Below are 15142 nucleotides of genomic sequence, written 5' to 3' on the forward strand. Positions count from 1 at the left end.
TGCTGTCTGCCAAAAGACCTGCAATATGCCACAAAAGTCTAAAAATGTTCTGGTGGGGGAGGAGATCTTTCTTAGTGAACCCCATACAGATAAGCAGCATCTATTCTTCACTACTCCTGCACTTCTACCCCTCTCCCTCAGAGCTAGTTTCGTTTGTAACCCAGCTGTTCTCCTTGGATTAGCTGTTTCACTGGCTGGCTCTGATCCAATCATCAAAACAGAGGGAAGGGGGAGAACTTTCTGTGTGTGGGCTAACCCTATTGTTCTCTTAAACCCACAAACCCTTCCCAGAGCTGCATGTACTTAGGCTCAATGCGGTTCAAAAGAAAGCAGGGTTAGTTAGCAAACTAAAGATCCAGATGAGAAGTCAGGTTGGTGTCAGGTGCTAAGAACACCCTTCTGAACTTTTTGGTGCATCCCAAATCCATTGTTCAGTAAAGCAGTAGGCTTTCATTTGCACCCTACCAGTTGTTTCAAACACAACTTCAACTCTGCCCTTTAGATCATATATATTGAGTTCATCTTTAATTACATCATTACATTTGATATTCTATCAAACCCCTTAATATGTAGGTATACGCACATGCATGCCTGTAAAATGCCCCTTGTAAGTACATTGTGAACAGGACAGGGCTCCTATTGTTCCCTATTGCTGAGTGGGCACCTTTCACCAGTGGAAAAGGGCAGGGCAGTGGAGGTTGCAGATACTTTGTACCTTTGAAAATCAAGTAGTTTATTTAGGTTCCTAAAATCCTAATCTTGCCCAAATTTATTCATGTTTAATTTTACAGACCCGAGTAATCCCTCTGGTTTCAATGGCACATGTAAGTTAGACACACTTTTTTGAAGGTTTGGAGCCTAAGTGCTTAAATTTAGGCACTCAGATTTGGAAATTTTGACTTGAATTTCCTTGTGCCTTAGTTTTCACAGATTTTAAAATGAGGAAAAATATCCTTTTCAGAGAGTGCAGTGAGGCTGAAGTTAGCCAACGTTTGTAAATTGCTTTGTGATCTCAAATGGATGGCACTACATACATTCAAATTTTAAAAGAAAGGTTTTGAAAATGTCTCTTGTAATTGCAGTAAAATAACATATGGAGCTAGAGTAGCCTGTCAAAGAATATAGAGAGGATATTTTTTTCCCTAGGTAGAAATTTAAACTTGGCTCTGTGAAAGGACTATTTATCTTGCTTATCAAGTTATTCTGCTTTTGGTTTGTCATATCTGTAGGCTCTCATGGGGCTGGTCATCCTTCAGAGACTTTAACACCATTGATTGCTTGGGGAGCTGGAGTGAATTATCCACAGAAAGTAATATCCCAGTTCTTTGAAGATAAATTTTTGAAAGGTATGTAAACAAATCACCAAATTACATTAAAATAACTTTTTTTAAGTGATTAAAAATCACTTTTTTAATGGAAAGTGTAATATTTGACCTAACACCCATCCCACTCCACTGATTTAAACTGCATTGACGTTTGGAGCGGTAAGATTTGTAAGAAAAAAATTTAGGCAGAATTTATCCCAGAGTACCTTGTGTTCTGCATTACAAGAAAAAGGGGTGGTTGGGGGACTACGTGCTGATAGTTGGGAAAGGCTTGTTTCATGAGTAAAATCACACTTGCAAAGTTTCCTTCCAATCTTCATGTCAGGGGCTTTCCCCACAGGTGCAAGAAGGATGGTTATGTTCCTAAAACTTTGAATGTCCCAGGTGAAGCATAGTTCTGAGGATGCCTCCCAGTGGTTGTTATTTGCACATAACATTCTATATTGATTCCAGACTTCTTTGTAGCTTTACAAGAGCATGGCAGTGGTCATGCTGCCATGGTCTTGCTTTTTGCAGATGGCTTGAATATACTCCCCATTCCTCAGGGATTTCTTATAAAGGGTGGAGCTGCCTGCACAAAATACTAATTGGGTAATCCTGCCAGTTTCCAGGTGAACAGAATACAGTGGAGAGAATGGCTGTTTTCCTGGTTCTAGCCCTTCCTGACAAAAGCCTATGCTTTCCAAATCTCCTGAGTCCAAAATGCTTGTCTCTTGCATAGAGAGATTTCCTTATTCTCTGTTGAAGAAATGAATGTGCCCTGGAAGCACTGCTCTTTTCCCACACTCCTCTTCTGCAAACTGAAAGCTCTTCCATTTCATTTTCCTCTATGTGACTATAGTGGAACTTAAAGTTATTGTGTTTTTGGAATAAAAAGAAAGCATTGCCATGACCCTTCCTTATGTTTTCTTTTTTTCTCCTTATATAATTTTTTTTATTTCATAAAAATTACAATCCTTACAAAGTGCTAATATATGATGTAAAGAAGAGTTCATATTTAATATTCTAAATACATGGCATATTAACATACTGGATTACTGAAGCTTCCTTGGGGTTCTGTGTTGCCTTGTATGCTTTAAGATATTACATCATGCACTCGGCTTGCCCTTCTTTTTCTCTAGTGTTCCATTTTTGCTGCTTGTTTGATTTCCCAAGGCCTCCTGAGTGTCTAAGATTGATGCTCAGGATCAATGGGGTAATAAGTTTCTAAACTGTTGTATTCTTTGTCGTGCTACATTAGAGAGGGGAGAAAAGAGGCAAAAATGACTACAGCCCTGAGGTTTTCATTCTGCCATATGCTTGAGAAGAGTGATGGTGGAACAGACTAAATACAGTTGACTAGATATAGATCATGCAAACATTTCACTTTTTAGGATCAAATATTTGCACAAAATTATTGCATCGCCAACAGGTTTGAAAATAACCCATGAAATAAATATATTGACAATAAGCAAAAATGGCTGACTTTGATGCCTTGGTTATGAAGGCTGAACTGCCAGAAACTTCAAGGTATAGTTTGCAGTGTAGTTACAGCCGTGTTGGTCCCAGGATATGGGAGAGACAAGATAGGTGAGGTAATCTTTTCTTCATAGAGTGGGTCATGTGCCTCACCTTGGAGATTTTAGATAGCAGTATCCGTTTGGCCCACGCATGCAGCCCCTGCAGCCTCATGTCCTGCACTGTAGCTATATAGCGCTGTGTGGGCAAACCACCCTCAGTTCCTTCTCAACTGCCTCGGCCTGAGATGGAACCTCAACAGTGTCCGAGTTGAACTAACCTCAACTGTATTTTTTTTCTTGTATCTTACTTGTTAGTTAGTGGGAGTTCTTAATGTTTCCTTTGTGTTAGTTAATGGTATCGATTTTATACATTCAAAAAAATGGAAAATGAAGAAAAAAATTAAAAAAAAAAGAAGAGATTTTACTTCTACTTTTATGGTAGGAACTATTGCTCTTTCACCTATTTTTTCTCCCCTCATGGGAATTTAAATGCTGGGAGGGCATGCCCAGTTCTCCTGGTTTTAAATGCTGCATTTCATGCCAAGAAGCTATACCAGTCAGTGACAGGCATTCCTGGTGTGTCTGTTGCCCTGGGTAGTCACACGTTCTCCAAAAGTGTAATTTCTGCTTGGCATTAAAATTGAGAGCCAATTGAGAACAGGAACTTAAGTTTATGATAGAGAGATCACTCTGACCAGCATCTGACCCCAGCCAGGGGACCCGTCCACACACTCACCCCTCCAGCCCAAGACAATCTCTGAGGAAATTGACCGCTTTGACTCCTCGGCACAGCACTTCTGTAGAGCATCAAAGAGGAAATAACTGGGATCCTCTCAAAAAGACTCTAAATTAAGTGGTCTTCAAGTTTCTAGGTAGAGAATCTAACTTAAAGACACCTGCTTCGGCACCTGCCAATCTCCAACTTGGTACCCACGAGAAAGCAGATTCCTCAGGTACCGTGATCACTAGGAAACCCAAGGACTCTGAAAGGTCCAGTTTTGGAAGAGCTGTACCATCTGATGATCAGAGTGGCAGGAAAAAGAAGACCAGCTCTTCTAAATTGGTACCAACAGAGTCTACTGGGCTTTTGGAATCCAGCACTTTGGCACCGCAGAAGACTAGACCAGTGGCCATTCGTTGGCATGCATAGGATCTTTGGTACCATTAGCTCCCTCTACCACAGTTACTTCTGCCCAACCTGCCTCGTTGGTACCAACCATTGCTGCAGTATTGCATGTTTTGATTCCCGTGGAACCTGATGGTAAAAGAAACACCTGAATCCCCTGTGTTTGGCACCGACCCTTTTCTGGTACTGAGTACCTCTTGGTATCCAGACATTCATCCAGTACCGACGGCGTTTCTATCTATCTCTATGAGTGCTCCAGCTTTACCAAGTGATGATGATGAGGAAGATGATGGAGACTTCTCATCAGCCATTCACATTTCCAGTCAGGACTCTCTCTTCCATTAACATGGAACCTTCTTTCCTGAGACTTCCAAGGAGTCAGAATATCCCCATGAGAGACAAGGATTTCAAGAAGGCAGACTTTAGAAAACCCAAGGAGTTAGTAGGTAAGATTCCGTGGAAAGCAAGTCTAAGGGAAGAAAACAGTGTGAGAGAGTTGACAGTTCTTCAAAGAGACATTATTAAGGGCACTAAAGTAATCTGTTTCACTGCGTAGGAAAGATGGGAATTATGGCAAGAGACGACGCTGGCTTAACCAAGAGATCTTCAGTGATCTGAAACTCAAAATGGAGTCTTATAAAAAGTGGACACTACATCAAATTATGAAGGATGCATATTAAAAAAAAACAACACAAGCATGTAGGGACAAAATTAGGCCAAGGCACAAAATGAAATTAAACTAACTAGAGACATAAGGGGTAACAAGAAAACATTCTGCAAATACAATAGAAGCAAGAGGAGGGCCAAGGATGGAGTAAGGCCCATTACTCAATGAGGGGGGAAAGACCAGAACAGAAAATGTGGAAATAGTGGAAGTGCTAAATACTTTTTTTGTTTGTTTTCATAAAAAATGTTAGTAGTGATCAGACATCTAGCATAGTGAATGCCAGTGAAAATGAGGTATGTTCTGAGGCTAAAATAGGGAAAGAACAAGTTAAAATCTAGTTAGATGACCTCAAGTCAGCTGAGCCTGATGAAATCCATCCTAGAATAATCAAGCAGTTGACAGGGGAGATATCTGAAGCATTAGCGATTATTTTTGAAAACTCATGGAAGATGGGAGAGATTCCTGGAAGAGGGCTAATATAGTGCCAATCTATAAAATGAGGAATAAGGACAATCTGGGGAATTACAGACCAGTCATCTTAACTTGAGTACCTTGAGAGATAATGGAGCAAAAAATAAAGAAACCAATTTAAAAACACCTAAAAGATAATTAGGTGATAAGCAACAGTCAGCATGGATTTGTCATGAACAATTTATGTCTAACCTACCTAATAGCTTTCTTTAACAGGGTAATAAGCCTTATGGATGGGGGGAAGCAGTAGATGTGGTATACCTTGACTTTAGTGAGGCTTTTGTTATAGTCTCATGATACTTGACCATCTCATAAACAAACTAGGGAAATACAATCTAGATGGAGCTATTATAAGATGAGTGCATAACTGGTTGGAAAAACGTTCCCAGAGAGTAGTTGTCAGTGATTCACAGTCAAACTGAAAGGGCATATTTAGTGGGATCCCTAAGCAAGACACGAGAAGTAATTCTTCCACTCTACTCCATGCTGATAAGTCCTCAGCTGGTGTACTGTGTCCAGTTCTGAGCACATTTCAGGAAAGATATGGACAAATTGGAGAAAGTCCAAAGGAGGACAACAAATATGGTATTAAAAGTCTAGAAAACATGACTTATGAGGAAAGATTGAAAAAATTGGGTTTGTTTAGTTTGGAGAAGAGAAGACTGAGCGGGGGACGTAACAGATTTCAAATACGCAAAAGGTTGTTACAAGGAGGACGGTGAAAAATTGTTCTCCTTAACCTCTGAGGATAGGACAAAAAGCAAAGGGCTTAAATTGCAGCAAAGGAGGTTTAGGTTGGACATTAGGAAAATCTTCCTAACTGTGTGGGTGGTTAAGCATTGGAACAAATTGCCCAGGGAGGTTATGGGATCTCTGTCATTGGACAGGTTAGACAAACACCTCTCAGGAATGGTTTAGTTATTACTTAGTCCTACCTTGAGTGCAGGACTAGATGACCCATTGAGGTCCCTTCCAGTCCCACACTTCTATGATTTTATGTTCCAGACTGCTGGAATGGACACCCATGCCTTATGCACCACCTCATTGATGGTTCTGGGACCTATGGGCGGTTTATTACCTGCAATTCTCCAGGACCTCTAATATTTCTCATTGGGAGAAGAGCAGACAGTCCCCACCAGCCTCTCTCTAGGAGGAGATCTCTGAGGACCAGGAAGCAAGAATGGACAAGGAAATCACCCCAACAACTAACATCTCTTCTTCCTCCTCAGATGGAGCAGTCATGCCTCCTCCACCATCCCTTGCTGATGACTTTAAACAGTTCTAGGACTTATTAAAAAGACAATGGACTCTTTGCAAATTCCACTAGAGAAGATTGAGTCACAGCAGAAACTACTTGACATACTGCCCTCATCGTGTTACCTATTAATGAGGCCCTGTTAGACTCCACAAAAATAATTTGGCATACGCTATCCACAATACCAACTACCTGTAAGAGGGTGGACAAAAAATATTACATTCTTTCTAAGGACTTGAAATTTTTATTTTTGCACTCATCCCCTCAACTCCCTTTTGGTCAACGCTGTGAACGTATGTGGAAGACAATCAATCAATCAATCATTGGCACTGATGCTCTTTACAGAGCTTGGTGTATGTGCCAATAAGTTGTTTGATGGTTGTTGAATCTGCTGCGTGAATGACAGACCCGTCCACAGGTGGGGCACAGCCACACACTAGTAATATTCTGAATCCAAGTAGCAGATTCCTTCCTCCTCTGATAGTCATCACAAAACTTAATCCAATCCGCCTTGCAATGCCTCTCTCCATGTTGTGAATGAATGTGAAAGACAGCACCATGCTAACTCAATGCCTTATGATAGAGACCTAAAGTGACTTGATTTATTTGGCCATTAAGTTATATTCATCTGCTGCTCTACAATTTAGGATCACCAACTGGCAAGCCCTCATGGAGAAATACAGCCATGCTAACTGTTCAAAACTGAGTATCTTTATTGAGCATCTTCTAAGAGCAGAGGGAACAATTTCAGGCAATCATTGCTGAGGGTCATGTTGCTGAGAACATCTTGGCAGGCCTCTCTGGATGCTGCTGATATTGCCTCTCATTCTACCTCCACGGTGGTGGTTATGAGGAGGGCCTCCTGGCTTCAGCTCTTGAGGTTTCTGAGGAAAGTCCAAAATACAGTTGAGGGACCTTCCTTTTGACAGGTCAAAGCTGTTTGTGGAAAAAACTGACAAGTATCTGCATATCTTAAAAAGACTATAGGGCAACCTTTATGCTTTCTGGGAATTTACACCTCTGCCCAGAAAAGAAAGTTCAGTAAGCCTCAGATGGTGCAGAGATCTCATCCTGTTCATTTTTTTTGCCTCCCATAGAGAAGTTACAAACCCCAGCATAAAAAGACAATGGTTTCAGAAGAAGAGATCCACCTATTTCTCAGGCATCGACCTCCCAACCCACTACTTCAAAACAATGAAATTGATTAAGTGGTTGAGGTGCCATCCCCACTCATATCTACTGCAACAATCTGCATGTCTCAGTCACTTCAGTGACTGCCTTTCTTGTTTCCACCAGCATTGGGAACATACCACTACGGACAAGTGAGTGTTGGAGATCATCAACAGGATACTCAATCTACTTTGCTTCCCTTCTGCCATCTCACCCCCTTCCCCATTCCCTTAAAAAAAAAAAAAAAAAAAAAAAAAAAGTTTGACAGTTGCATGGAGAAAATCTAAAATCCTTGTATTTTTTATGAACGTTTTGATATGTGAGGGTAAATTTTTTAAAAGATAATATACAATGGTGCACAGGCTTAATTTCATGCAAGTACTTACAGACCTTCTGAATTTCTCAAAGTTACAAGAGTCCACAGGAGACAGCACAATATTTTTTAACACCGACAAACTTTATTGTCTGTTTATGGCAAACAGGCGAAAAACAGTGAGGGTTTTTTTTTCCCCCTTGTCCCATCATTACCATCAAGGGTGAATGTTACCTGAGGCAGTGGCTGCAATGGAGAGTTACCCTATCCAATTTGGTGTGGAGTGATTGGTGTGCTCCTTATATGGCTAGAAGGGTCTGCTGCTTGCTCTGACATGACAGCCTTCTTCTTATCAGTCTCTTCTCCTGTATTTTGCCTCCCCTGAAGGCTGATCAGATTACCGGTTTAGCAAGAATCCTGACAGCACACCTATATCAGTGTCTCCTTTGTGCAACGCATAGCATTATCCATTTGGCCATCATAATGACTCCTGTGTAACTCTCTTCTTTCAGAAAAGTTGCTTTCTGACTCCATGGTGAAATGAATGTTACACAGATTTAGGGCCTGCCCCCAATGAGTTTTGGCATTGAGTTCAGCGGGAACAGTATCACATTTTGTTCTCGTATACAGAATATACCATTCCAGAGGAGACTTAGAACTGATGGGTTGTCCTTGGCTTTTGCAACTCCTGGAGACAGCTGTGCTAGAAGGTTCTGGAACCAGAGTTCCCCTTATATAAGGAGCTGAGGCTCTGTGTTTCCGCACATTGACTCTGTGCCCTACCATAGCAAACTCCTGTGCTCCTCTCCCTCCATCTGTTTTTTTAAATTGCTATTTTGACACTACTTTCCCTCCACTTCCTTTGTGGCTGACTGCCCAGCAGACCTCAGCTAGGAATTTGGAGAGCAGGGTAAGAGTGTTTGTGTCCTGTCCACCAGTAAGCCCTATCCAACAGCAGAAAACTGCTCGTCACCTTATATAAAGCCCATGCTTTATCCACCTGAAATGGCAGATAAGATCAAAAAAGGCATGGCCTGAAGTTAGATGGGAGGTGTTTCTTCTTTGTGCTCCTGTGAGTCCAACCCCACCATAGCCAGTTCTGCAGCTACCCCCCAGTATCCCAGCAGCTCTTGTAACTAGCCACAGAGCAACAGTGATGGATGCTATAAAAACTACGAGAGAGAGAGAGATAAATAGTGTTGTATCTTTGAAAGCATTTTCCTGGGAAAACGCTACATTCATAGCTTCAAAAGTTTCTAACAGAGAAGCCTCTATGAACTGCGATGTGTGTAATCAACCCATCAGTTTCATGTCTCCTCTGCACTATTGTTTCCCTGTTAGGAGAAAACAAAATTGTTCTATTACATAACAGGGAACAGACATACAGGGGAGTTTCTCATGGAAATCAATTCAGTTTATTTTGATATAAGTATATCACTATGAATTCATGACTAATACTGATAATACATTTAATGTGTTACCATGGGAACTAGCTGTAAATGTGTTTCATGTTGTTAAATTATATAGCTGTGGTATATGAGTTGAAAGCAGAGGCACTCAAAAAACATGCAGCAATAATCAGACCCCTGAATCTAGTCACTTGATGAATGAATTAAGTGCTGACAATAAGCTTGGCGCAGTGCAAGACCCAGAATACAGCTGCACCAGTCAGCTTACAGTCTAAAGAAGATAGAGTATATAGAAGACATTGAGAGGCCAAGACAGGGGCATGACTAGGATTTTTAATATTTATTATTAGTATTTTAATAAATAACAAAGTGAAGAACTGTTCATTGTGTTATATCAATGCTTCTCTGATGGGTGTAATAAGTTTGATTGATTTACGCTTTCATTTAGAAAGAACCATATTGTTTACAAACTTTATTATATAGAAAATGTTGTGAATGTGAACTGATTCTGTCTGGCTCATCTGATGTAGTAGACAGAATCCTGCCTCTGATCTCTGTGTCAGGGGAGGATGCATGTGCAGATGAAGGACATTATGTGGTCTGTTAAGGCTTTGTCTCTATTGATGGAACTTTACAAGGTGGTTTTCCCCTATTGCTAACATTAGTCCAACTGCCACTGGTATTTTAACACCCTGTCTGAGACCTGCTTTGACTGGGTACATAGCATGGTACTTAAAATGCTAGTGGCAGTCAACAACTGTTTTTAACCTGTCACTGTTACTGTGGGAAGGCTTCTGCAAAAAGATGGGTAAGCTGCCTGTTCTCTGCTCATGACATCACTGCTAGGAGGACTAATTCAAAAGTTAGGAAACAGAGGCAGTTATGAAAAAATAAACTGATAAATTAAGTTTTAAAATGGTCCAAAAAACCCCTCCCTGTTTTGATGTTGCTTTCTAAAGAGACAAATGTAGAAATGTAGCACAGTGTGACTCCCTGCCATGAAGCCTCCTGCTGGTTGTCTGGGGAATCAGTCCTCAGCTCGTCTTTCTGCAGTGTCTCGTGCCTGTCTCTGCTGGACCCTTGCTCTCGTGACTCGGCCTTCCACTCGAGTTGCAGTCCGTGCTCCTCCGCTTCTGGGGGATTCTGCCATCCGTTCTAGGCCACTTCCCACGGTGCCCACTGCAGTCCTGCCTAGTGTTGCCTGCACCAATGCTATTGCAATGAGGGGCTGGAGGAGGGACCTGGGCCCTCCCACTATTCCGGGTCCCGGCCCAGGGACCTTAGGTGTGGCAGCCTTTCACTGCATCTCCCCCAACTCCTCCATAGCTTTCGCTGGGCCACTTCCCCAGAGCCCCAGTAATTTGTCCACCCTTGCTTCAGGGCCTTTGGCTCTGCTGATTCCCAGCAGCCGGCCACTGCTCTGTCCAGGGTACTGCCAGTCTTTCCCCTTTGAGCCCCTGAGAGGCACTGTCCTTGCTCTGCTTTATTGCTCCTTCTATACTGGCCTCTTGGGCCCTGACTGACTGCACTGCAGCTCCTTCTTGATTGCTGCCCTTCCAAGGGCCCCCTTAACCTTTTCCTGGCAGTGAGGGGCAGACTCCACATCACAAGATACAACAGAGATTGTTTGGGGCCAAGTGGAAAAAGAGTACTTTATGTGCAGATCAGCAGCTTAACTGACTGGCAGTAAATTAAATTTGACTTTGTCCAGATGAGCATTTTGGTATGTCCTGGACTGTTAAACAGTAGGATTTTTCTGAGCTTGGTCTTACTGTCTGCCATAAATAATACTGAATCTGTTTACCCCTTAGTACCTGTGTGCTGAGGAGCTGCTTCTGGGAACTAGAGGTTTGTTTTCAAAGCTTTCTGTGAGATATGGACACTGTGTTCCCAAATCTCACTTTGACTTCTTTAGTTGTCTCAGGAAGTTTTGTGTTTCAGGGAGTTATGCTTCTATATCCCTGTTCTACAAGGATATAGGTTTTAGGGAAAAATTTCCTCAGGTGACTGCAGTCACAAGTACAGCCAGTGGTTTTTCTTTATGGATGAAAGAAAATGCAGGCTGAAAGAAATTCATGTTGTTTCTGCCTTTTGAGATCTGTCTGTACTGTTCCTGTGCACTGAAGCCAAAGTATATGTGTCTCTTAGCAGAAAAGAATCCTTGCCGAAAGAACTAGAAACTCATTAAGAGTTTAATTATTTCTCTAAAACAGTGATACTCAGACCTCAGTGGCTCAGGAGCCAAATTAGTGATCAATATTACCCAAAAGAGCCACAGTAGTGTGAATTCATTGTTTCATTTACTGGAGTACTATATGTTCAGATTTAAACAGTATGATGGGGAAATTATATATATAATATTCTCACTGCAAAAATGACTGACCAAGTATTATTATTTTATCAACTACAATTGGTTAATAACATGGTAAAAGCATCCTGATTGGTTAATAAATTAGATTGGTTAATAATTAAATCACACAGTTCTTTAATATCATGTGCTGCAAAGAGGTGCAGGAGACACATTGAAGAGCAACTTGTGGCTCGTGAGCCTCAGTCTGAGTATCACTGCTCTAAAATCTGCCTGGATCAACTGCTCATGAGTTCTGTTGTTTCTTTTAGAATGGAAACTGGGGAACTGGAAGAGGCTGGATGTCAACCAGGTATCAGAAGTATCCAATTCAAAGCTCATTAACTTTCCTTTCTGAATTAATTTAATCTCCTACACAAGACTTATAAAGGAATTTATGAAAGATGGATGATTATATTTTTTCCAGAATTTGCTGCTTTAAATAGAAAATGACATAGGCCACTGCCCTTAGAAACTACATGTATCTGGGAAAAATTTCATCCCCCGATACTCACAGCTGTCATCTGTGTCAGTTAATGCAACTACTATGTTCAGCTTTCCCCTTCTCTGAATGCATTACAATGCAGTCTTTAATGGCATGATCGCTTTTTTTTTTTTTGAAAGAATACAAGACCTGTGTGATATTCACAGGGCGAAATTTAAAAACATTGACAATAATTTATGTAAATTCCATACCACTTAAATGCCCTGTCCCCTGAACCTTAAAAAGTCTGTGGTATGGAACCCCTCTTCTCCACTCATATAGAGTTTGCATAACATCTAAGGGCTTCAGAATGGGGTTCTATCTGCAGATCTTAAGAAGTGCCTGGCAAAGCTCCCCGACCATTGTGCACCTTGCTAGAGTTGAGCCTTTACCTCATTCCCACCCCTACAAAGATGCCCAGGGACTGAAGAAAGATGATACGTGGTAATTGCCTTAGCCCATGATCATCTGCACTATATAACTAAGTTCACCATGCTTAGGTGTGCAGTGTGGCCTTCAGAAACTGCGAATTCCGGCATCTGTGCTGCATGTGATTTTCAAATGCTGCTATATTTGTCAAATCAAAACTGCTTTTCCCTGGAGTACTGAAAGGCATTTCTCAGTGAGGTCTGTTTCCATGCTGAATTTTATCATTCTGTCCCCAGCCATTTTGGCAGTATAGCTGATAAATTACATAGCAAGAATTTTGGTGTAATGGGAAAAAATAGTGAAGAGTTGTTTTTGTTTTTTTGTTTTTTCTGGAACTCAACAACAGCAGCAACGATTTTGCTTCAACTAAAATAAATCACCTTCAGGAAGGGACCAAAGAATGGGCAATTCAGCCTAGATGGTGAAAGTTTTGAAAAGTTGTGAGCTACCAAAAACAGGGTTAGAGTAGAAACTACTGAAAGCAGGGCCATGGCAAGCACTTTTGCAAATTAATACAAGTCCTTAGGCCTGCAAGCACTGTGAAATCTTATTTCCACATAAGTATAGAAAGGAGTCTTCAGTTTCAGCGTGTACTTGATAATTGTCTTGGACACACAGTTAGTTTTGTCTGTGACAAATAGTGTGTTCTCATTTACTATTTAGTTAATTTAAGCAGAACTCCTTACTGGAAATTCCAATGAGGAATTCTGTTTAAAAATCAATGGTATGATATGGCTTTGAGTGTTTTGCCTTCTACAAATAGTGACTCAGATTCTCTTTTGATGCATAGGTAGATCTATAGTAACTCCGTTTACGTCAGTGGAGTCATTCCAGATGTATACAGTGTAGCTAAGGAAACTTTTCTGATTTATAGTCTTTTTATGTAAAGGAAAATAGAAATTATAAAAATACTAAGAGCTAGACTCTGATACTTTACTCATGATCGATAGTACCATATTCCATGAGTAGACCTGTTGAAATTAAAGGGACCATTTGTGGAATAAGAGGTTAATTCAGCATGACTAAGGGTATTGGAACCTAGCCCTAAATAGTAAAAGTTGGTCAGTGGCTGACATTCTAATAACAAACGATTAAGAATTGCTTTTTATACATAGTATGGTCAGAATGCCACTGTAAAAAAGTGTGAAAAAATAATTCTTTCTTTGATGAAAATAACGAAAAAAACCCAGATACGTTTCTCCGACAAAACACAGTGAAGGAGATATTGAATTTCCAATTAAAAAAAAAAACCTGTAGGGTTTTTAATTCACTTTTAAATTCACTTTGTGAAATTCTAATATATAAAATTGTTGGATTATCAAATGGGTTTAATTTGATAGAGCAATAAAACTCATTCTGAAAACTCAAATTTTCATTCCATTCAGAATCAAGATAATTAATTTAAACATTGAAAAATATTACTTTGCTGGAGTGCTTTAATACTGTAATAGATTCTAATAGGTATGATAGTTCACATTTCAAAATACAGGCATATTCTTATAATTAATCCAAATTTATGAATACTTTATACATTTTGAAGCATGCTAAATTCAGAACACTTCTCTTTTCACAGGCTGATATAGCACCACTGATGGCTTCCCTTATTGGTGTTCCTTTTCCACTTAATTCTGTGGTAAGAAATACCAGACTATGAGATTTACTTTTAAAAAAGTGTCTTTTGGGTGGGAGGGGGAGACAATTTTGCAAACTTTTGCCATAGTAAGTGAGGACTAGTCAAGGATGTAAAATTAAGCATAGAAATAAGTGTTTGCAGCATTAGGACCTAAGCAGATAAAAAAGGAAGATTGTATCTTATTTTGTAATGTGTAGTATACTATTTTGAAATATAAAAGTAGTTGATCCATTGTAACCAGAAACGTTGTGGCCACCTTTTACTTTAAGTATTAAATGGCCACCTTTCACTTTAAGTGTGCAAACGCTCTGTTAATTTTCTGTTAGGATATGAACTATATTTCTTTTTCTTTTGTTTTTAATTAGAAGAGGTGAAACTGTAAAATAAATAAATTAATTAAATTATTTTCTGAAGTTTAATGTTGTTTTTAATCTGATTATTTAGTTTAGTGAGATTTTTTTAGATGATATTTTATTTCATTAGGTTAGTCAATGATTTGGTTCATTGTTTGGGATAGATCACCTCTCTTTTAACCATGCAGTTTATCTATTTGTATCCATTATTTCTGTTTGTAAATGGCTGTCTCATATAATGGACCAGAATTTCTTTATGAATTTTCTTTCTTCAATTAACAATTGAAGCTTTAATTTTTTCTTTTCTATTAGTTACTTCACATATGCATATACAGTACATAACAAAAGTTAAGAGGGGAAAAACGCAAAAGGGTCTGTTAAAAAAACTTCTGGAGACTTTGTACAGATTCTGTCTTCTGGTCCTGTTCTTTGCGCTCCATTTCTGTATGTGGTCAGCTGAGGCTTTCCCTGGTGTTAGGAGAGTTTTTTGCTGATGTAAAGCAAGTTTACTCCATTCCTATGCCACTCTTCCTCTCAATCCAAATAGAGGGTGTCACTCAAACACCTCAGAGGACCATTGCCACTAGCGTAGTAGGTTAGAAAGAACATTCATATGGTATTCTATAAATTATGCTGTGGCTGAGGCTGGAGATTCACAAGA

The 15142-nt window shown here is 40.0% G+C and overlaps 1 protein-coding gene across 2 annotated transcripts in view; it reads left to right on the forward strand.

The window, feature by feature from the left end:
* Window positions 1-15142, forward strand: part of PIGN (phosphatidylinositol glycan anchor biosynthesis class N) — a 152614-nt gene that overhangs the window by 50942 nt on the left and 86530 nt on the right. For both annotated transcript variants that reach the window (XM_067567929.1, XM_067567930.1), the window contains exons 8-10: window positions 1230-1346; window positions 11855-11895; window positions 14069-14128. In XM_067567929.1, the coding sequence (XP_067424030.1) occupies window positions 1230-1346; window positions 11855-11895; window positions 14069-14128 (218 nt within the window). The remainder of the gene's footprint in view (window positions 1-1229; window positions 1347-11854; window positions 11896-14068; window positions 14129-15142) is intronic.

This window comes from Emydura macquarii, unplaced genomic scaffold, assembly GCF_026122565.2.
Source record: "Emydura macquarii macquarii isolate MOO-44397 ecotype Brisbane River unplaced genomic scaffold, CSIRO-AGI_Emac_v2 contig_2825, whole genome shotgun sequence".
Lineage (NCBI taxonomy): Eukaryota > Metazoa > Chordata > Testudines > Chelidae > Emydura > Emydura macquarii.